At 39.6% G+C, this 22,281-nt stretch overlaps 1 protein-coding gene and 1 long non-coding RNA gene across 2 annotated transcripts in view; one reads left to right on the top strand and one right to left on the bottom strand.

Annotated features, from left to right (window-relative positions):
* LOC139943859 (uncharacterized) overlaps positions 1 to 22,281 on the bottom strand; it is a 295,369-nt gene that overhangs the window by 169,255 nt on the left and 103,833 nt on the right. The window lies entirely within an intron of this gene.
* The window catches only part of LOC139943853 (DNA-dependent protein kinase catalytic subunit-like), a 77,640-nt gene that overhangs the window by 12,879 nt on the left and 42,480 nt on the right, over positions 1 to 22,281 (top strand). The window contains exons 17-44 of the mRNA XM_071940702.1: positions 852 to 1,011; positions 1,404 to 1,649; positions 2,216 to 2,375; positions 2,757 to 2,869; positions 2,983 to 3,175; positions 3,704 to 3,762; positions 4,246 to 4,329; positions 5,035 to 5,310; positions 5,583 to 5,710; positions 5,969 to 6,063; positions 6,854 to 6,956; positions 7,355 to 7,488; positions 8,109 to 8,178; positions 8,791 to 8,978; positions 9,623 to 9,870; positions 10,317 to 10,439; positions 11,277 to 11,371; positions 11,835 to 11,979; positions 12,564 to 12,722; positions 13,178 to 13,437; positions 13,802 to 13,937; positions 14,602 to 14,759; positions 15,445 to 15,547; positions 16,137 to 16,264; positions 16,823 to 17,030; positions 18,282 to 18,457; positions 19,255 to 19,423; positions 21,922 to 22,084. Coding sequence (XP_071796803.1) covers positions 852 to 1,011; positions 1,404 to 1,649; positions 2,216 to 2,375; positions 2,757 to 2,869; positions 2,983 to 3,175; positions 3,704 to 3,762; positions 4,246 to 4,329; positions 5,035 to 5,310; positions 5,583 to 5,710; positions 5,969 to 6,063; positions 6,854 to 6,956; positions 7,355 to 7,488; positions 8,109 to 8,178; positions 8,791 to 8,978; positions 9,623 to 9,870; positions 10,317 to 10,439; positions 11,277 to 11,371; positions 11,835 to 11,979; positions 12,564 to 12,722; positions 13,178 to 13,437; positions 13,802 to 13,937; positions 14,602 to 14,759; positions 15,445 to 15,547; positions 16,137 to 16,264; positions 16,823 to 17,030; positions 18,282 to 18,457; positions 19,255 to 19,423; positions 21,922 to 22,084 — 4,280 coding nt within the window. The remainder of the gene's footprint in view (positions 1 to 851; positions 1,012 to 1,403; positions 1,650 to 2,215; positions 2,376 to 2,756; positions 2,870 to 2,982; positions 3,176 to 3,703; positions 3,763 to 4,245; positions 4,330 to 5,034; positions 5,311 to 5,582; positions 5,711 to 5,968; positions 6,064 to 6,853; positions 6,957 to 7,354; positions 7,489 to 8,108; positions 8,179 to 8,790; positions 8,979 to 9,622; positions 9,871 to 10,316; positions 10,440 to 11,276; positions 11,372 to 11,834; positions 11,980 to 12,563; positions 12,723 to 13,177; positions 13,438 to 13,801; positions 13,938 to 14,601; positions 14,760 to 15,444; positions 15,548 to 16,136; positions 16,265 to 16,822; positions 17,031 to 18,281; positions 18,458 to 19,254; positions 19,424 to 21,921; positions 22,085 to 22,281) is intronic.

Raw genomic sequence — 22,281 nt, 5'->3', positions numbered from 1 at the left:
ATTCGGGTACTTTTTGTAACACAAGACACAATGTCCACAGATTGACATTAAACTTACACTGTTCGAAGATGATGATAGTAGAAGGCTTCCCTTCAGATATTACTTTGCGAGGTGCTGTAGTATTTCGAGAAATGAGTAAAACAATGTCGCGAAAGTATGTTTTACATGCTTAAATAATTTTCGTCTTACTGAGCCAAAAATTATTTTCGTGACTAATGTTTTACATGTGAATATATTCACCTCAACTTTGAATAAGCCTTTTTTTGATATGGGGGACACATTGCTACAACACTATATATGGTTTGGGTAAATTTGTGTTTATACACCCAAACTAAACAGTACACTCCTATCACGTCTGCCATACATGCCCATCAAAAAGGCTTATTGTTTGAATATTAGCAAGTCAGCTTTACATTGTGTGGGTATATGTACTTGATACTTGATGGAGTAATCCATTTGCAGTTTAACTGGGATGATGTGCTGTGTATGACGACATGACCAGTGGTGTAGCGCAATACAAGTGCAGGACAAGGCAAAATGAACATTATATACACTGTAAATTAGAGGAGTCTGTGGTACACTTGCGGGCCCATTACCCGGGTCTCCGGAAGGGCTGCAAGCCTAAAGGCCGAGTCACAGAGCAGTGATAACGAAAATGATATCGATCACAACGCAAAGAGAACGTATTCTATTGGTTGAATTGCTCTGCGCAGAAATGCACATGCTCATTCAACCAATAGAATGCATTCTCTTTGTGTCGTGATCGTTACCATTTTCGTTATCGCTGCAGTGTGACTCGGCCTTAAATGCTTGAACCTCTCTGAATTTTGTGAATGTTTGATTTTCTGTAGGGATCTACTTCCAGTTCATCAAACCACTCTGTTTAAGCAATGGGTTTATCAGTTTGGTCATAAAGTCATCTTACTATCCAGCAAACTACCACTTGTGAGCGGCTTCTATAAGCTGTTGACCATCTGCATGACCATCTGCTCCAAGAACCAACATTTCAAGGTAAAGATCTCTGTAGAACTGAAGAAAAGAGGGAAAAATAAATTAATTAAGTTGCTTCTCATATCAAGTACCATGCTTTTCCTCATTGAACCCAAGTCTTGACACTCCTGGGTTGACAGGTCTTTTTCTTCAGTTGCGCCACACATCTGGAACTCTCTGTTACTTAATCTTAGATTTTGCCTTTGTACCACAACATTCAAATCTCTTCTCAAAACTTAACTCACATGTATGTCACAGGTTTTCAAGGACTTATTTTGTTGTGTTGTTTTTTCTTTTATTTTGTTTTTGGTTTTCACTTGGTCTTGAACACCAAGCAGGGGGGGAGGGGGATATGGGCGCATTACAAGTTTTAAGTATTATTATTAAAAATATCAATTTCAATCCTTCCACAGGCTCTTAAGACACCCAATGTAAACGTCTTAGAGGAATCCATGGATATAGACACCCATCCATCATCTCTTGTTCCATCCAGTGATCTGAGCGCCTCCTTCACCCTCTTTGCCAAGTTCTCCAAGGAGGTCTTAGTGCGTCTCAAGCAGTACAAAGATGATCTCTTAGCATCTTGTTTATTTCTTGTGCTCTCACTGCCTCATGAGATTGTGGAATCAGAGGTCATGGAGCTGGTGCCTGCCTTGCAGGTAAGTCAAAGTTCATACTGGAGGTCAAAGATCGTGTATCCAAAACTTGTCAACATTTTCCACATGATCTGTGGGTTCAATTTCACAGAGCTGTTTAAGCAGAAAATATTGCTAAGCAATTGTCTGCTAAGCAGAAATGGGCAGGATACCAATCACAAACTGTACCCCTGACAAAGAAGTTTGGCTGGTAACCTTATTCTGGTAAGCATACATTTGTCGTGCTTAGCATTATTTTGTGGTTAAGCAGCTCTACATAATTGAGCTCTTGGTTCAATTTCACAGAGCTGCTTAAGCAGAAAATATAGCTTAGCAGTTGTCTGCTAAGCAGAAACAAGCGGGATACCAGTCACAAATTGTACCCCTGTAATGGTAGTTTGGCTGGTAAGCATAATTTTGTTGTGCTTTGCAACTTTTTGTGCTTAGCAGCACTTTTAAAATTAGACCCTGATGATACACTGCGAAAATGGCCTTTCCTGAGAAAATCATATAGGGAGCTCTGTAATACGAATGTTGCCATTATCTGCGTTATTTAGACAACTCTTTGCATTTTCCCTCCCTCTCTGGAGATGACTTTCCGCCTTGGATTGAGTTACCTGCCGTTGGTTGAAGCCGGACTGGCTGCTTTAGAAGGCTGGATGCAACACCTCCCTCTAGATTCCCTACGTCCGTATCTTCAAGAGATCCTACCACTCCTAGATGGATATCTCAATGCTACGGTCATTCAAGGTATGTATTTATTGGCCTTTAGTTTACAAGAGAAATCTACAAATTAACCTAACAATAAAAGACCAGTCTTTGTACTCATAATGTTTAGAAACAATGCAGTGACCATTCCCATGTAAAATAATTATGTGAAAAAAATTAAATTTCTACATTGTATAGGGTGTGCATATGTATTTTAGGGGGAAAACGGTAATTTTTAATTTATGCAAATTATGCATATTTCCCCTGCTTACTTTTTTCTACTTTATTGATATGTTGTTTTAGAGGGTCTCAGGAGACACTTGCAAAAAAATGAAATTCTGTTGCAGTTTTGTCTAGGTCAAGCCGTAGATTGACTAGACTAATAATGATTGTTACTACATTGTATTTATCTTATTTTAACAGGTGATGATAAAGAAGCTACTAAGACTGTTATCATGGTAACTGCATCCGAGAAAGGAAATCGCCAAAGGAAGATACCTGTTAGACTACTCAATGATGCTGGCAAAACAGACCCGGTATGTCTCAACCATCTCTCTTGGGTAATCAGTGGTTAACTTGTTAGGATTCAAACCCGCAACATATTATCAGTGAAAAGTCCGCTAATTTTTCCTATCTATTTCCTTACTAGACCAAAGATTCGCCTCTTCGTAGCGTGCAGTGTCGGATTATACAACTTCTGGGGTCACTTGGAGGTCAAACCAATGAATGGTTGCTAGAGACTAGCCCAGATGAGATCGCTAAGGTCGCTGTAGCCTGGGATACAGAGTCTCGACTTCAATTTGCTGTTCCCTTCGTTGATATGAAACCGACTATAGAGCTTGGTAATGCTCTGATATTTCTTAATTCCAAGTCTGCCCCTTAAATTAGTAGTTAAAGGCAGTGGACACTACATGTATTGGCAATAACTCAAAATAATTGTTAGCATAAAACCTTACTTGGTATTAACGAGTAATGGGGAGAGGTTGATAGTAAAACCTTTCTCTCTGAAGTAATGTAATTTTCCACTAAATATTTGATTTTGATTTCGAGACCTCAGAATTAGATTTTGAGGTCTCGAAATCAAGCATCTGAAAGCACACAACTTTGTGTGACAAGGGTGTTTTTTCTTCCATTATTATCTCGCAAGTTCAACGACCAGTTCAGTTCAAATTTGTACAGGTTTGTTATTTTATGCTGATCTTGCGATACACCCAGTGAGAAGACTGGTTTCTGACAATTACTAATATTGTCCAGGGTCTTATTAACCCTTAAGATATTGTTTGTTTTTGTTTAATTGCTTTTTAAGGATACATTTTGGTTCAATATTTCTAGAAAAAATCTGACAGAATTGTGTGTTAATCATTTTGCAGATCGATTTCTGCCAAGGGTTGCTGATCTAGCATTAACATCTAGTGATCGTCAGACTAAAGTAAGTTTCTCAAATCAAATAAACATGAAATAAACAAGATACTGTATTATGGTGTTTTTTTCAGTTATCAAATAAAAAACATGTAAAATGTTTCACTTGTCTTCTTAGATCAAAATACAACTTTGATTTTTGGGAGTAATTTGATTGTTTTAATCCTATATAAATGTATAAAACAAAAACAACATCTGAAAATTTCGTTTTAAAAAGGTGGTCATGTTTTTGAGCAAAAATATAGCAGAAATTTATGGCGGCCATAAGTGTGCGTCTACCATTGATTTGTATTGTGACGTCATTTATTTTTGTGCAGTATAAGCACCGAAAGATTAGCATGCCTTTTTATGTGCTTACGGTAAGCCGCACTATGAAATGGAAACGCACAGTGAGCAAAACATCAGCCGCTAAGCAGCTCTATGAAATTGGGCCTTTTACCTCTCAGAAAGCGTCTTCAATTACTTTGCATTGTTTTTGTTTTTGTAAATGTAGGTAGCTGCTTGTGAATCTCTACACACTCTGGTGTTATACATGCTGGGAAAAGGAACTCAACAGCCTGCAGGAAGACAAGCTAAAGTGAGTATTGACCATAGAGAGTGCACTGGTGATGCTGCGTGCACAAACGCGACGGGACCGCGAGGGAACATACACGCCACTTTGTGAGATGAACCTCGTACCCGCGTTGAATATGAAGTACATGTAGGCCTACACGACGGTGTGTGTATGAAAACTACACTCTATGCAATGTTTTTTTATTTTTATTTACATGCCAGGCTGCGTAACTAGGCCTCTATGCAATGTTTTTTTATTTTTATTTACATACCGGGCCGCGTAACAAGGCACGTGCGCATGTGGTATTGACCCATCTCAGCTGACATCATCACCAACAGTACATGTTGGTTGCATCATTTTGGGAGCTAGAATCCTCATGTGTAGTGCACATTTGAAGATGTGCATCAGTTTTCTACTATACTTTCTGCAAACTTTCAATCCAATTGAATAATTTCTTTGTGTCCAACTTAATCAAAACTATTTTTGAATATTGTGGTTTGTCGTGGCCGAGCGGTCTAATTTACCGGACCCAAGCTCTGGTGTTGTACGGCGCTATAAGCAACAACTGTTGGATTTGCGCCTGATAAATCGAACAATTGATTGATTGGTTGATTGATGTTGGGCAAAATTAGACAAAATTAGACTTTGTTAGTTGCTGCTACATTGTATATGACAATGGAGCTACTAATTCCACCAAGACCACAACTTTTGTTTCTATTTTTGTTTTAGAGTCCTATGCAGCACCTATACCGTAGGATCTTCCCTGTCCTCCTGCGTCTAGCATGTGACATTGAGCAGGTTTCTAAGCAGCTATTTGAGCCCCTTGTCATGCAGCTCATTCATTGGTTTACTGGCAACAAGACGTTTGAGAGTGAGGAGACCATAGCTCTACTGAAGGCTCTGCTGGATGGTGTGATTCATCCAACGGACACATCGCTGAGGGATATCTGCGCTCGTTGTCTCAGAGAGTTTTTGAGTTGGTCGATTAAGCAGACGTCAAAGGAAGTAAGTGTTTAATTGATAAATAGGTCTGACTAGCGGATGATGTTAGTATTTCAGCTAAGCTGAAATCAACTGGGCCCAACTTCATAAAGTCTGTAAGCACGGAAAATGCGATAAGCTCAAACAAATATTGCTTAACAGAAACTGGGTACTCGCCCGCACAAATCCATTATGTTAATTGCCTTCAAGTGTGCTATGATCTTGATGGAATACACCTAATGAATTTTAATTATGTTATGTTACACTGATTGTGTTTGATTTGTGTCTTTATTTAGCAACAAGACAAGAGTCCCAATAATGCCAAGTCTCTATTGAAGAGAATTTACAGCATGGCACTACATCCAAGCACATTCAAACGACTGGGAGCAGCTCTGGCATTCAACCATATCTACACTGTCTTTCGGTATAAAACAACTTCATTTCTTTCCATCAAATATAACAGTTTCAGCTATTTCAACTCACTTAAAAATAGTCATTTTATGTTGTTGTACACTTACTTTGTTATGGTCATTATAGCGTGTATTTTTTAATTACTTTTGTTTTAGCGCTTAGAAACCCTGTAATAAGTGCTATATAAATGCATGTTGTTACTATTATTATTATTAATATTCTCATTATTATTCAACCTTGATTGTTCTCTTGTTTGTTTGTTTGTTTTCAGTGAGGAGGATTCCCTGGTGGACCAGTTTGTGTTTGAGATTCTAGTAACGTTTATCAACAGCCTGGCGTTAGCTCATCATGATGACAAGGCCATTGGTAAACACATATAGCAGGGCTCGAGTCTGTGGAGGAAATCCTCAAGATCACATAACTTTACTGGATCAGGAGTGTATTTTCAAGACCAGAATGAATATGAAAAGAGACTATAATCAAAAGGAAAACACAGTTTTATCTCCTTAACTGTTTTATTTGAGCAAAAAATAAAGACGAGATTTATTTCTTCCGTTTTATGGTTGATACTCAGCAGGATTGAAAGATATTTGTAAGACTCAAAGTCAACATTTGAACATCATTTATTTTGAGACAAAGATGTTGAATTATAGAAAACAAGACTGCCAGTCTTGTCCTGTCTTGAGTTTACTGGCCCGACACTAACAATCTTGGGCCGGTGGTGCACTGTAAAACTCAAGCCTCGCATAGTTGTCGCAGAGTCATTCAATCAAGGAGCAAGTTCGAGTGCGCATATTTAGTCAACTACTGGGGACAATCTTGGGCCGGTGGTCAACTGTAAAACTCAAGCCTTGCATAGTTGTCACAGAATCATTCAATCTATGAGCAAGTTAGAGTGTGCATATTTAGTCGACTACAGACCAGCAATGTACATGCGCAGTGATGCACTCACTCAAACTACTAATTTAGAACCATAGTCAACCATCGGTACCTGTTTTTTAACTATCACTGGTCCCCTTCTTCGCTTTAAATATGTTATAATGGAACAGGCTATTGGGACCAGTGAATAAACCATGGGCTCGAGGCTGGTTCCAAATGGTCGACCACAGTATTAAACCAATGACTGAATGTTTCATGTTTTTTATTGTTAATGCAGGAACTCAACTTCATGGTGTACAAGTGCTGAGTCACTTGGAAAGGATTATTCGGGTAAAAGCTGACTTATTGAACAAGCAGCGTCCAAACAGAAGAAGTCCAAGGTAAGTTTGGTGTTATTTGAAAGCTATATTCTCATTTATAAAACACCCAAGTAGATTATTGTCATTTGATTGGATCTTTTTAGATCACTGGGTGTGTCTTGGCTGAGCGGACCGTTATTGATGTACCTTCGGATGTGACGTAAAGTTGTTGGTTCAGTGTGTTGTGTATTGCCTGTAAAAGAACCCAGTACACTCATCGTATATAGAAGGGGCCCCGGTGTTCCTGGTTTGATTGGCAGCATATTGCGCCACAGCACTTTGTAAACTATTACATGGTTCTATGTTTTGTTTTGTATTGTTGTAACGGGCACATCCATAATAAGCCTCGGGTTTTAGGATGATGCTGAATTAAATGTCCTATTGAACTGAATTGAATTGAATTTGTGTTTTTGAATTAGAGAGTTGCCATCGGATGTAAGCCCAACCTTGAGTGTCTTGGTAATCTGGTTACTGCGTCAATGTGGCAGACCTCAGACTGAGTGTAGACATCAGTGTATGATGCTCATCTATAAGCTTACACCGCTGCTACCAGGTACTGTACTATACTCCTATACTTGGTACCTAGATTGTTTATTTTCACTGTGGGGTGTCATGGCCGAGCAGCTAGATGCTGAACGGGCTTTGATGAGAACTCACATAGATGTAGATAAGAGCATCGGACTCAAGTTCTGGTGGTTAGGTCATCGGGATGCAGGGCTGAACAAGTTTGGTTTGGATCCTGGTAGTGACAATTGTGTCTTTGAGCAAGACACTTGAATCATAAGCTTCTCTCCACCCAGGGTTAAAATGGGTACTTGTGAGGGCAGAGATGTTTTATGACCTATGAGACAGGCAGATAAATAAAAAGTTACATTGGCTTTGTTGATACATGTTTAAGAAGTACATTTTAAGTTTTCTTGAGAAACATTCAAGCATGAAGGGTTGCTTTATGCTGAATTTATCAAGTTTTTCCAAAATATGATACCATTTGAAGTGAGACTATTTTTAGTATTCGATATTTGGTTGGAGTTCATATGAAAAATCACCCTTTGATGCACCCGGAATGTACTGATGAAGAGTAAAAATATCCTTGAAATTGGCAGGCAATAAACCACATTAATCTTTATATATGAATGTACCTAAGTTTTGTTTTTGTTTTGAAAAACAATCCAGGTCGGAATACACCCCAGACATGGATGCAGAACACACTGAAAGAGAAGGGACCAGACTACTTTATATCCAGGTAAATGCCATTCCTCTGGACTAGATTCCAACACCCTCTCAATGTTTTATTTTGCTATAGAGAATCCTTTCAGCATACAGTGTTCCTACCAGTCAGTTCCCCTTGTGGTTTATTACTTGATATTTGAAATAAATAGTCGCACATGCCAAGTTAATTGCTGTACTTCCTCTTGTCTGAGCCCAATTTCAAAGAGCTGCTTACGCATAAGATATTGCTTAACAAGTGTCTGCTAAGCAGAAATGAGCAGGATACCAGCCACTAATTGTACATAGGACATAATGGTTTGACCGATAACCTTATTCTGGTAAGGGAAGTGATTTCTTCCTTTTCATCCAGAATTCCAGGTTTTTTTTTATTCTTCCCCCAACCAATTTTTTACCCCCCCCCCCCAATTGTAAATTTTTTTAAATGTTCAAACTCATAAAAAATTGAAGATGAAACCATTTGAAACTGTTCTAGATTGCAGAGCAGGCTTTTTAAAACTCAAAGATAAATGTAAATATTTGGCTTCATGCTCGCAAGTTGGAGCTCGCATGCTTTGCGCTCAGGGTTCAGGTTTTTTCTCAACATTCTATCCCTTCCCTGCTAACTGAACAGTATTAATGATCTCAGATTTGAAGGTGGTGGAATGAAAGGATCCAACTCCAGTGGTATTGCCAAGTATCCAACCCTTTCCTCTATGGGGCAGACCTTCTCCGTTAAGTTGGCCTGTACCTGGTTTGATCACCTGCTAGCTGCTCTTGACTGCTACACCTGGGTCCTTGGAAAGAAACTCTTGGCACCAGCAGCAGTTTTCACGGGTAACTAAAACCTTTAAGTCTTTGGGGTACATTTATAGTCAAAAATTTTCACTCTCTGGGACCAGCAGCTGATTTCACGAAACGCTAGGATTAATCCTACAACCTCTCATATATTACATTGGATTGGTACGGAATTTAACTCATCCTAAGTACTATGATTAATCCTAAGTTACACAAAGGAAGAGTTTGGTGAAAGTCAACGGCAGGCAATTTTTAGTGCATTGTCCCTTCAGGGGGCATCTCCAACATTTTTCATATAACTTTGATGGGGACTGCTAATAGAACTTCTATAGCGCCTTCTCCCATTATATTAGTATTAATATACTGTAGTCCTATATACATGTACCGATTGCACAGCGCATAGCGTGCATACACGCGCAACTCCTGTCCGCCACTTTGGGGGTAAAAATGTGCACAAAAGGATGCTACACGTACGTTACGCACAAATGGGCGTGTAAACATGTGTACATCCTTTTGTGCTATTGACCCCAACAAGAAAGACAGAAGACGAGCTTGTATGCCCGCTGCATGTTGTGCAATGTGTCTATATTTTCAAAAAATGCTGTAGGCTTCTAACAGAATGTTTTTGTTACTACAAATTTTGAGAGTGTTTACAAAACATAAATTTTCCCTTTAAAACAAAGATTCAGCGAAACACCCTTCAGTGCTCTTCCAATCCCTGAACTACTTCTTGACCAGCTTGAGTCTTCTTGACATCAATGGAGCTTCTCAGAGTCTTAGTGGAGGGGGAAGGAAGGCTTCGTCATCCTCTCATCACATCTTTACTCCGAGGGAGTCGGAGGAGTATAGTCAAGGCAAGTGTACTGTGGTGGTTCGACTCTGGGACTTCCTGACAGTACTGATGGGCAACTATCCAACTGAGGCAGTTAAGGTAAGGGTTAAATGACCTACTGGTACGTCGTGGCCGAGCGGATAAGAGCACTGTACTCGAGCTTTGGGCCCAATTTCATAAAGCTGTTAAGCAGAAAATATTGCTTAGTATATTTATGAGGGACCAGAGGTGTCAAGAGCCTTAAAATGAAATAGTTTGAAAGGGTACACTTAGTATGTCATATGCTATGATGGCAGTTACTGGTATACAGGCCTTGAACTTTGTTGTTGATTGGGTTCGACAGTTTTCCTCTGATTATTGGAACTTCTATGAGAAAAATATTAATTTGTTTCGGATTTTTGCAGAGGGCACCAAAGCAAAGGGCACTACTGCAATTGTTACTGTGGGTTTATTCATGACCTGGTTGTTATAGTAACATCAAAACAGTATGGATAGATTTATTACTTAACAAACTTAATTTGCATTTGTTCACTTTGACCTTTCAGGTCATTCCTAAGTCAATTTGGCAAGGAGGGTTGTTGAAGCTGCTGATCTCATGCGTCTTACAACCATCGCTGGTAGGATTTAACATGGCTGACGTGGAAATCATGAACAATCTTCCCAAAACGGTAAGAGAGATTAACAAGTCCACCAAGTCAGCTGGGATATTATAAGTTATCATACAACTAGAGTTGAATATGGAAAAATATCGCACAGCTGCGTCCCATATCCAACGACGCCCGCTATATTTTTTCTGTATTCCACAAGCGCGCGTGCGATAACGAATTTATCTCCCAGCTTCATATAATTCAACCAAAGAAACAATGCACGCGCAAAGTTGAGAATTTAATATTTGCACTGTTCGTGGAGCATGCGGAGCATGATGCATTAACACTCACAATACGCAGAGTGCGATACAAAACCTTATCGAAGGATAAGGGAAGATAAAAGTTTAATATTCCAAATATGATGCGGTACAGAAAAATGAGTTGTTAGTCGACCAAAGGTAATGTTAAGTTTTTGGATACATTTGAAAAGAGCTTAGTCTGTGGTTTAAAACCCCATGTTGATAACATGTACCACCTTTGGTTTAAAAATTGTGAAAGTAGAAACACCTAGGGATGAATAAAACTGCGTGGATAATTTAACCGAGCCAAATATGCTTAGGAAGACTGACGAGGTCAGTTTAACCGAGCCAGAAAATCCAGTGACCTTTCACCGGCCTTGATCACGTGCCAAAAACTGTAATCTTTTGTACACGGTTAATTGTCTCGGTAATTCTACCTGCGTCAATTAAATCCAAGTGAGGGCAGTGGGAAGATTAAACCATCAGATTGTTACCCGGCATCATGGTAAAGTTACCCAAAATGTTTATCCAGTCCGAACACGGCTTTAACCTGTAGGTCCCTGTTATAAAGTATCACAATCACAAAGTCATTTTGTATTACATTTGATTGAATTTTTAGACTGGCCAGCTGCTGAAACTATTGTCAAGATCTCTGCCTGCCAATTTGAAAAGTGATATTTGTGAAGCTGTAACAACCAGTATCACTCAAAACAGGTATGTTACAAAGTCGGAAATTATTCAAAAGGGACCATGGATAAATTAAGAACCTGGTCGCTCGCGTGCAGTCGTGTGACAGCACGCAGTCATTCCAAAATTGGAATTCAGCGCTCCAGTGATTTTTAGGTTGCCTCACTATCGAACTCTATTGTTGGTGCTTTTTGTTGTTCAGATTACATGGACAAGGCAGCGCTTAAGTCGTCAAAGTGGTGTTTGGTCAACACCATTGTTTCTTTGTTATACAGTGACTCTCCCTCAAGACCAGGGGATTGCAGGAAAACGAGCAACACTGGGTAGGTTTTCTTTTGTTTGAGCTGTGACGCGGAGGAACGTGTCGGATCGCAGGTGTGCCCGTGACATAATTTATTCATGCTCCAAGAAAATGTGCAGTTTAATTGTTGCAATAAAATATTTCTCAAAACACTATTAGTGTAAAGAGCCCAAATGTTTTTGTTTGCAGTCAGCACGATTTGGTGAAGCTTCTCCCATCCATGTTCAGTGGTACAGAGGAAATGGCCCTTGACCATGGACAGCTGAGTCACCTTGTGGGTGGCTATGATCAACTTCATCAGGCAAATCTTCTCTCAACAGAGACTGCAGGCGTGGTAAGAACATACAAATCTTTGTTTAGAGTTCCAATCAATATTTATGGCAATTGCTAGTAGTGATTATACAATCTGACTTTATACTGCACAACCGTACCTTTAACCTTCACCCTGCTGTTACATGTGGTTTAAGTATGCCTTCAGTCTCTTGAATAATAATAATAGATACCAGTTTGTATACAGCTCTTTTCACACTCGAAGGGTATCTCAAAGCGCTTCCGTGGTCACTGGGCCTTAAATCATTCCTTAAACCATGTCAGCTCACTGAATAGTATACACTCTGTGCAACAAATATGCGCTTCTTGGCCAAGTCAATCACAAGAACCATCTCTGCCCTCACAGGTACCCATGTACATGTACCCCTGGGTGGAGAGAAGCATGTAGTTAAGTGACTTTCTCAAGGACACAAGTGTCACGACTCCCGAACCCACACTCTGCTGAACAGAATCACAAGAGCTTGAGTTTGGTGCTCTTACCTGCTCGGCCATGACACCCCTAAGGTGATCAGTGCATACTGATAAATAAAGTTTGAAATTTGACTTTTAAACCTGCTAAGCTGATTTGTGCTGTATAAACTTTTACAGAGTAGTGGTAGTCCCTTTTCTGTTCAACTGCTTCACTGTGTCTTTAACTGTCTCACAACGACACAAGAGGGCGGCAGACTTGTTGCATCTAATCTAACTCCATTATCTGTGGAGCTTGGTGGACGGCTTTTGGATCTGGCCTTTCAGTTGGGTATTGAGGTGAGTTTGAAACTGTTTATGGTGTTTAATAAGAATTATTGTTTTTTATAAAGCGCTTTATCACAGCCCGAAGGACGTATCAAATCACTTCTGACATTATTACCCCTGGTCACTGGACCATATATTTAATTCCTTAAACCATCAGCTTCGTGGGAGCCGGTGCTGCGAGTTAACGCGCTACCAGCTAATCATTCACATAAACCATCTCTGCACTAGCTACCCATTAAAATATTCCATGTACAGCTTGCAAAATGAGTACCTTTATTAAAATAGACATAACTCCTCTTAAGAATGATCAATTTCTTTCATTTTTGTTCTAATAAACAGGAGAAAGTGCTTGTTAAATATAAGTTTTACTGAACTTTTGAGTGTCATTTGTTTGTTTTGAAAAAAAATCACCAATCCCAGTCAACTTCTTTTTGACTCACCCGGTATACATTTTCTTTACCATACAGCCTAAAGCACTAGTAGCGTGCCTGATTGACAACACACAACTCTCTAGCTACGGAGCCTTATCTCACTCAAGCATCTCATCCCGTAAAGGAGTCCTCTTCTACTCCTCCTTCAAGACCTTACTCAACATTGAGATTGCAAGACACGCCCAGAAGACTGTCCCATTGTTGACTAGAGAGGGCGGTAGAGATACCAGCCTTGTAAGCAGTGTACTCAATGGTCTGCTGGACCAGATAACAAGCAGTCGGGATGTCAGGAAAAAGTAAGATATTTTTCTTTTTTACCAGGGCTCAATTTCATGGCCCGGCCTGCTTATCGTATACAAAGATTCAGTGCTTAGGTAAGCAGGGAATTCCGCGCTAATATAACAATCAGACAGGACAAGCCATTTCTGAGGTGCCAAGGATTAATAAAAGTGAACCTAAAAACTGTGACCCGAAAACCTATCAACACAATCTTAAGATTTGAACAGAATCTTTATAAAACAATTGCAAAACACTAAAAGAGAAACTTTAGAAATAAAAATTATGACGATAAAAATAAATAGTTCAAGACATTCTTTTGAACCTGCTGTCAAATTTTGGAATTAACTTGAAAACTGTAATGTTTTCCTTTCCCTCTTCCAGATATGGGATGGCGGTTCACAGTGCCATACTAACTCAGTGGGGCGCCCTCATGGGCCATTTGAAGAAAGGTTGCGAGCCAGAACTGCAGAACTTTTCGTTACTCTTGCTGCGTAAGCTACTTCAGATTGATGCAAAGGTAATATACAGTGTTTACAAGTCCTGGGGTGGATTTCACAATGAGTTAAGACTAGTCTTATATCGAGTTAGGACGAGTTACTCGTCCTAATTTAGGACTAGCCTTATGTTCTTAATATCTCCTATGACTAGTCCTAAGTTAGGACTAGTCCTAACTCTTTGTGAAATCCACGTACCCCTGGGGGCTTTCTCAAACCTCCTCAGCTTGGGCCCTGGCTCCTGGCTTCTTTGTATGTTCGAACCACCACTGCAAGCATAATACAAGCTGCTCCAAAATGTACATAGGCCCGTACAGAGTGCGGGGAGCCCAAACCAGTGACGGAGCCCAAGCCAAGATTTGAGAAAGGCCCCTGGTTGGGGATAGTATGTTGATATCATAAGTTTGGAAAGGACATTGACAATTAATTGCTTAACAAAATTTGGATTTAGGATTTGAAACTGTGTATGATGGAAATATGATATAGTTTATGACATAAGTGTAAACTGAATGTAATTTTGGCTGTAAACTGTTTTTGTTAAGCAATTCTTTTCTGTGCTTGGCAAGTTTTTGTGCTTACAGAATCTATGAAATTGTGTTCTGGTTTGCCACACACAAGAATAAAGTAGGGAATATTGTTGCAACTTGATGTGTATTATGATTAAGTGTTTATGTTTGCTGGTTTCAGTTTGTGAGTGATGCCAGTCATCCTGTATTCAGGTCTGTACTGGATGCCTACACCCTCATGCTTACTGATCCATCTACAACTCTGACCTTCAAGACACAGGCTCTGGATATTTTGTTTTTCTTCACTGGTTTACCAAAGACAGAGTTGGCACTACTCAAGTAAGTTAAGAATATAACGTAATAAGCACTTGTATAATATTATGGATAGTACCACACTATTGCATGAATTTGGAGATGGCCCTTTTTTAATGAGAAATCGCCCAACTGCCAACTCACAAGGGCGGCCTAATTTCAAAGCGCTGCTTAACTGCAAGCAAATTTTCATGCTTGCTGGAGCAGAAAGTTCTGCTAAAGGTCAAGTTTATATCACAGGTTAGCAGAAAAACGAGGCCATATTGTGCATTTTTACCATGGATTTGCATTGTGACGTCATTTACTTACATGCAGTAAGCACTGGAAGGTTAGCATGCCATTTCCTGTGCTTACGGTTAGCAGCGCCATGAAATGGGAGTCACAAAAAAAGCACAAAATCGTCCAAAGCAGCTCTATGATATTGGGCTCTGGCCATAGGCGACCACTTCAAGGTGAGGGGTACACATAACTGAATTGGGATGCAACTCAAATCAACTGTCACTAGGGGCATGTTGACACCTACATATACTCCGAGGGCTGAATCAAGATTGCCCCCTTCACAACCTATAAGGATGTGGGCTTGGGTATCATCCACTATAGGAGCCTGGCTAGAAGAGCAGAATGCACTACTTTCCCAGCTTTTTAAGAAGCTATTAAGTGCCTTGCTCATTTTAAAGTGTCTTTGAATTATTTGACCTTGTTGCTTCCTCAGATCGTCGCTAGATAGACTCGTTGCTGATAACTTCCCTCTGAAGTCATCTGAGTTCCATGTTGGAAGTCCTAAATACAATGATTATATTGCTGCTTTCAATAAGGTAATGTGCATCACAAACTTTAAATAGTTAACCCTCCTACTGCTACTACATGTTGGAAGTCCTAAATACAATGATTATATTGCTGCTTTCAATAAGGTAATGTGCATCACAAACTTTAAATAGTTAACCCTCCTACTGCTACTCTTTCACTAGTCACACAAATATGGTGCTAAAGGGGAAGAAACTATTCAATTAGAGTTCCAAGTTGATAGTCCTAAATACAATAATAATATTGCTGCTTTCAATAAGGTAATGTGCATCACAAACTTTAAATAGTTAACCCTCCTACTGCTACTCTTTCACTAGTCACACAAATATGGTGCTAAAGGGGAAGAAACTATTCAATTAGAGTTCCAAGTTGATAGTCCTAAATGCAATGATTATATTGCTGCGTTTAATAAGGAAATGTGCATCACAAACTTTAAATAGTTAAGTTAACCCTCCTACTGCTACTCTTTCACTAGTCACACAAATATTGGTACTTAAGTCCTAAATACAATGATTATTTTGGTGCTTTTAACCACTCTACAACTACACGTCCACTCAATCCATAAGACCTTATTTTTGTTTACGTGTTTGTTTTGACTAGATTCTGACCTCTATGGTGTTGGCTGGTGACCTCGTGCTTCTTGAGTTGCTCATTAGCATCATGTGTAGAGACGACAAACACGTGTGTGAAGAAGAGATACAAGAGTCACTGGCGTCCTTTATTAAACGGTAAACATTCCCGCTCATACCTAGGCCAAATTTCTTAGAGCTGCTTACACATGGCTTAAGCAGAAAATACTGCTTAAAAGTTGATGTGGAGCAAAAATAATGAGGATACCAGTTAAACATTGTACATGTGACATGGTATTTTGGCTGATAACTTTACTCTGGTGAGTATTTTTTGCTTAGCAAATTTTTATGCTTAAGCAGCTTTATGAAATTGGGCCCAGACCTACACATTATCTATACATGTAGTACATCAGGTCTACAGGGCTTATAGCTTAACACTTTTACTAGAACATTATTTATTTCACCAGACCAGAATCAACATGAGTTGAACAAGCACTAGGAGAAGATAAAATATGTCTTATGGTTAAGCATCAATTGACACTCAAGAGAATAGACTCTATTCTCAATGCGCACTGCACATATACGCGCATCTCCTGTCTGCCATTTTGTGGGTCAAAACGAGCACAAAAGGAATGGACCCCAAAATGGCGTTTTGTTCGGAGGTGCGTAAACAGGCGTACCATCATTTTGTACCATCATTATTTTTAACGTTCCTAGACTACCAGAAGACAAGCAGACAGCAGCCTTTGAAGTCGCCTACAAGATCTTCCAACAAGACAAGAGTTATAACAAAGAGATACGTGGAGCTGCAATAGAGAGAGTTTGTATTCCTCTGATGAGACTAGCCGGAGTAGGAGCTCTACAAAACTTCTTCAAGGAACACATCGGGGAGATGGTGTCGACGATTGAAGCCAAACCAACCAAGGTCAGAGTTCACCATACTTAATTCACCTCGACCTAGTTTCATATATATTGTAAGCTTGTAAGCACAAAAACTTGCTAAGCACAGAAAATTATTGCTTAATAGAAGCATGTTACCGGTTACCAGCCAAAAATTTGAACTGTTCAATTTTTGTGCTTATCAATTTTCTGCTTGACCACTTTTTGAAATTGGGCCCTGATGTCATCACTAACTTGGTTGGCGCCATTTTGGGGAATCAATTTCCCCAAGTGTTCTACAGTCTAATGCGCTTTTAAGGTCGAGTGTCAAGACCTGCTGCTTCCATCTTGTTGACTTGATGTACTCCCGTCTAACTAAGGATGATCTCTTCTCAATGAGCTCATTCGTACCTGTTCTCTCTCTCTCTACTATTCAGGTATCAGAGTCGGCATTCCAGGGCCAACTAGTCTCCAAGACCTGCTGCTTCCAGCTTGTTGACTTGATGTACTCCTGCCTCACTAAGGATGATCTATTCTCAATGAGCTCATTCATACCTGTTCTCTCTCTCTACCCTTCAGGTATCAGAGTCAGCATTCCAGGGCCAACTAGTCTCCAAGACCTGCTGCTTCCAGCTTGTTGACTTAATGTACTCTCGCCTCGCTAAGAATGATCTTTTCTCTACGAGCTCATTCATACTTGTTCTCTCTCTCTACCCTTCAGGTATCAGAGTCAGCATTCCAGGGCCAACTAGTCTCCAAGACCTGCTGCTTCCAGCTTCTGGACTGAATGTACTCTCGCCTCAGTAAGGATGATCTCTTCTCTATGAGCTCATTCATACCTGTTCTCTCTCTCTCTACTATTCAGGTATCAGAGTCAGCATTCCAGGGCCAACTAGTCTCCAAGACCTGCTGCTTCCATTTTGTTGACTTGATGTACTCTCACCTCACTAAGGATGATGTCTTCTCTATGAGCTCATTCCTACCTGTTCTCTCTCTCTCTCTACCCTTCAGGTATCAGAGTCGGCATTCCAGGGCCAACTAGTCTCCAAGACCTGCTGCTTCCATTTTGTTGACTTGATGTACTCTCACCTCACTAAGGATGATCTCTTCTCTATGAGCTCATTCCTACCTGTTCTCTCTCTCTCTACTCTTCAGGTATCAGAGTCGGCATTCCAGGGCCAACTAGTCTCCAAGACCTGCTGCTTCCAGCTTGTTGACTTGATGTACTCACGCTTCACTAAGGAAGATCTCTTCTCAATGAGCTCATTCATACCTGTTCTCTCTCTCTACCATTCAGGTATCAGAGTCGGCATTCCAGGGCCAACTAGTCTCCAAGACCTGCTGCTTCCAGCTTGTTGACTTGATGTACTCTCGCCTCACTAAGGAAGATCTCTTCTCAATGAGCTCAGTGATCAACAAGGCTTACATTGAGGATGTCAAGACAGGAAAAGAAATGACTCAGGCCTTAACAAAGTAAGAATTGCAAAAACTACAATGCTGGATGGATTAGTGATAAGACATCCCAAATGAGTGGTTTGCCTGTGGATTTTTGTTCACAGATCTTAGGAAATTACTGAAACAGTGCTTTTAAACACACATTCTAAAATACACATTGTGTAAGAGTAAAAACAAATTATATTGATACTGAAGTAGTAAAATTACTGCATTTATAAAAGTGTTGGTTTGGTTCCTTATAAGTTTTACGAGTGAATGATTTATTGATTGATAGGTTGGCAGGAATATCAAACTGGAAATAGCTTGTCCGTTATAAAACTTGCAATTGGCTTGAGTCTGTGATTTCTATTTGGCTTGATATTTCTAAAACATGGATAGTTCATGCTAAGATTGGAACTGCCTCTAGCTACCGGGCATCCTCGATGGCCTAGTTGGTAAGACACTGCTCTAGAATTGCAAAGGTCTTGGGTGTGAATCTCACCGAGTATATGCTTGTGTTTTTTTTTTCATTTCACAGAACTATGAGTATACAGTGCTAACACACATCTAAGTACAATGTATATATACGAACCATTTATCAAAGTTAATTTTCTACAAAACACAGCCAATAATTTCAGTTACGTTTTGACTAGTATCACTAGTCATCCTCAGAACGAGGCACCACCAGTCGGTTAGTGGCCTGTTTCCTGCTACGGCCACTGGATGGTGGTTCGCCGATTGTGTCCTCTCCAGGGGTGAAACTTGGGGTATGAAGGGGTAAAACCATTGAGAGTCAACTTTTGTCTTACATCTTTAATTTGTCTGTATTCTTACAGAGCTAGCCACAGTGCTAAAAGTGAAGACATTCGAGGTGAGACAAACTCTCTAGAGCTACGACGACTGCTCCACTGTGCAGCTTACAATGCCCTCATAGCCATCATCACATGTACTCAAACCGATATCAAATTCTACAATGCGTTTCTCTTCTCTGAAAACCCAGCCAAGGTAAGGCAATCATAACACGAGAGTTTAAAACAGAAAAACATTGCACTTCCGCGTTCCATTTGTAATGAGGTCGGACACAGAGGCTCTTTATTATGTGATAATAAATTGTTCTTCCTGAATGCGTACAAGAGACCAAATTTCAACAAGAATTGTTTGAATTATTCATTGCACCCAAGAACTATTCCTGAGTGGAACCTGCTCCCCAACAGCATCTGCTCCACACCAGGGCCCAATTTCATAGAGCTGCTCAGCACAAAAATTTGATGAGCATGAAATTTCTTCCTTGATAAAAACAGGACTACCAACCAAATTGCCATTTGTTGCAAATTGCTTGTTTCTGGTATTCAGCTGTTGATTGCTTAACCTGAAAATCACATGGAAATTTGGTTGGTAATCCTGTTTTTATCAAGGAAGAAATTTCATTCTAAGCGATTTTTTTGTGCTTAGCAGCTCTATGAAATGTATAGTTGGTAAGACACTGCTCTAGAATTGTATTGACAAATGTATACAATGCCTGCATTACCGATGGAATCTTCCCTGATGTCTGGAAAACTGCTACAATTGTTCCAGTTCCTAAAGAGAAGAACATTTCGTCTCTTGACCAGCTCCGCCCCATCTCGCTTACGCCAATATTTGCACGTGTTTTTGAAACATTCATAGCTAAATGGATTTTGCAAGACATTTCTACTAAATTGGATGCTAAACAATATGGTAACATTAAGGGCTGTTCCACTACACACTGTCTTGTTGAAATGTTAAATTTTATTGTTGAAGGACTGGATAAACCCGGCCATTATGCCCAACTTTGCACAATTGATTTTACTAAGGCCTTTGACCGTGTTAACCACACTATTGTTATTCAGAAACTTTTGAATCTCGGAGTCAGACCGTCCATAGTTCTCATCGTCTGCAGCTTTCTCAATGGTCGCACACACAATACTAAACTCATGGGTCATTTTTCATCCACCAAGTCAATCTCTTGTGGTGTTCCTCAAGGAACAAAATTGGGGCCAATACTTTTCCTTGTTCTTGTCAACGATGCTTCAATAGATTGCTGTAGACGATGGAAATATGTGGATGATCTGACTCTGGGGGAAATTGTCCAACATGGGCAACAGGAAAAATTGCAAAGTCACCTTAACAAATTAACTATTTGGTGTAAGGATAATGATGTGTTACCTAAGCCTTCCAAGTGTAAGAGTATGGTAGTTAGTTTCTTAAAGCGCCAAGTACCTGCTTCACAACTTATCATTAACTCGAGTAACTTAAGTCAGGTGTCTCATTTGAAATTACTGGGAGTAACCATTCAGAGTGACCTTAAATGGAATTTGCATATCACTGACATTATTTCTAAAGCTTCTCGCAGACTTTACACTCTTTGTATTCTTAAGAAAGCCAAGGTTCCTGTTTCTGACATACTTGCGGTTTACATTTGTTACATAAGACCAGTTCTTGAGTATGCCTGCCAAGTATGGCACACTTCAATAAGCAAGGAGCAAAATATCTCTTTAGAGCGTGTGCAGAAACGAGCCAGTCGTATTATTTTAGACTATGGATATATTTCCTACTCACATGCTCTGACTAGTCTTAATATTCCCACTTTAGAATCTAGACGCCATAATCTGTTGCTTAAGTTTGGTAATAGTCTTCGTTGTTCTCAAAAATTTTGTCACTTACTACCTCTTGCCAGATCTAACACCACTAACATGCATCTCAGAGCAGCCTCAACTACTAGCTTTCAAATACCTAAATGCAAAACTGAGCGCTATAGTAAATCCACGCTACCCTCATTAGCTAGAATATTGAAATAGATTTTGGGGCTGCTTGGCAAATTTTAAACTTTTTGTCTGTTTTTTTTTTTTATGTATGTTTTTGCCATTTTTATGCCGTGTTCTCTGCCAGATAATGTTTTTTTTTTTTTTCTTTAAATTTTTGTGTATTTATGTATAGATTTTGCCTGTTTATTGTTAATTCCATTTTTCTTAATTCTGTAAAAACTTTGTAAATTTGAATGTTGTCAACCTTTTGGTTGTTTTTTATTCAGATTAAAATAAACCATTAATAATAATGAAGTTGGGCCCAGATTTGAAGGCATTTAAGTAATAAGTAATCTAGTTAGTCACGCCCAATTCAAAATTGAGATCAAACATGTGTGCTTGCCACATTTGACACTGTACCGAGAAAGTCCAACAGGAACGTTGAGTACAGTTTACCAGTAGAAGCAGAAGTAGAATGTAGTTCAGCCTCGTCAAATCCCTCTGTATTTACCTGTCTCAATCATGTCAAACATATACATCTTAATGGTGCACTGGTTGTATACTACACAGGGAGCTGAGATGGTTTAAGGAATGAATAAAGGCCCCTCTGACCAGGGGTAATAATTTTGGAAGCGCACTTTGGGTGTGAAAACACTATATAAAAACTGGTTATTATTATTATTATTGTTATCTATCTCTGAAATTGGGATTATAATAAAGTCTTTTATTTCCTAACCACAGGGGCAGTTTTTATTGGACAATCTGGTGGATACACAGAGAAGTTACACCTTTGAGATTGAAATGAATGCCCCAATGGAACGCAAGAAGCGATTTGTGTCCATCCGCAACCAAGTACGCGATGCCACAAGTTCATCCAGTGACTCCGGTCTTGGCATGTATACAGGTGAACATTGTTATAGACAATCGAAGGCCATTTGTTTCATCTTCAAAACCGTCCAATAAGTTTGTGATTTCTCCAGGGTTTTTTCTCGGAAATCCATTTATTTAATTTGTTTAAAAAAATTGTTCAAGAACAATTCTAAAAGGGCCCGGAAAATATTGCATTCTGGATGCTTTGTGGTTCAATCTAAGGCCATTTAG

The sequence above is a fragment of the Asterias amurensis genome, chromosome 11 (assembly GCF_032118995.1).
Source record: "Asterias amurensis chromosome 11, ASM3211899v1".
Classification (NCBI taxonomy): Eukaryota; Metazoa; Echinodermata; class Asteroidea; order Forcipulatida; family Asteriidae; genus Asterias; species Asterias amurensis.
This window is presented reverse-complemented; position numbering and strand designations above follow the sequence as displayed.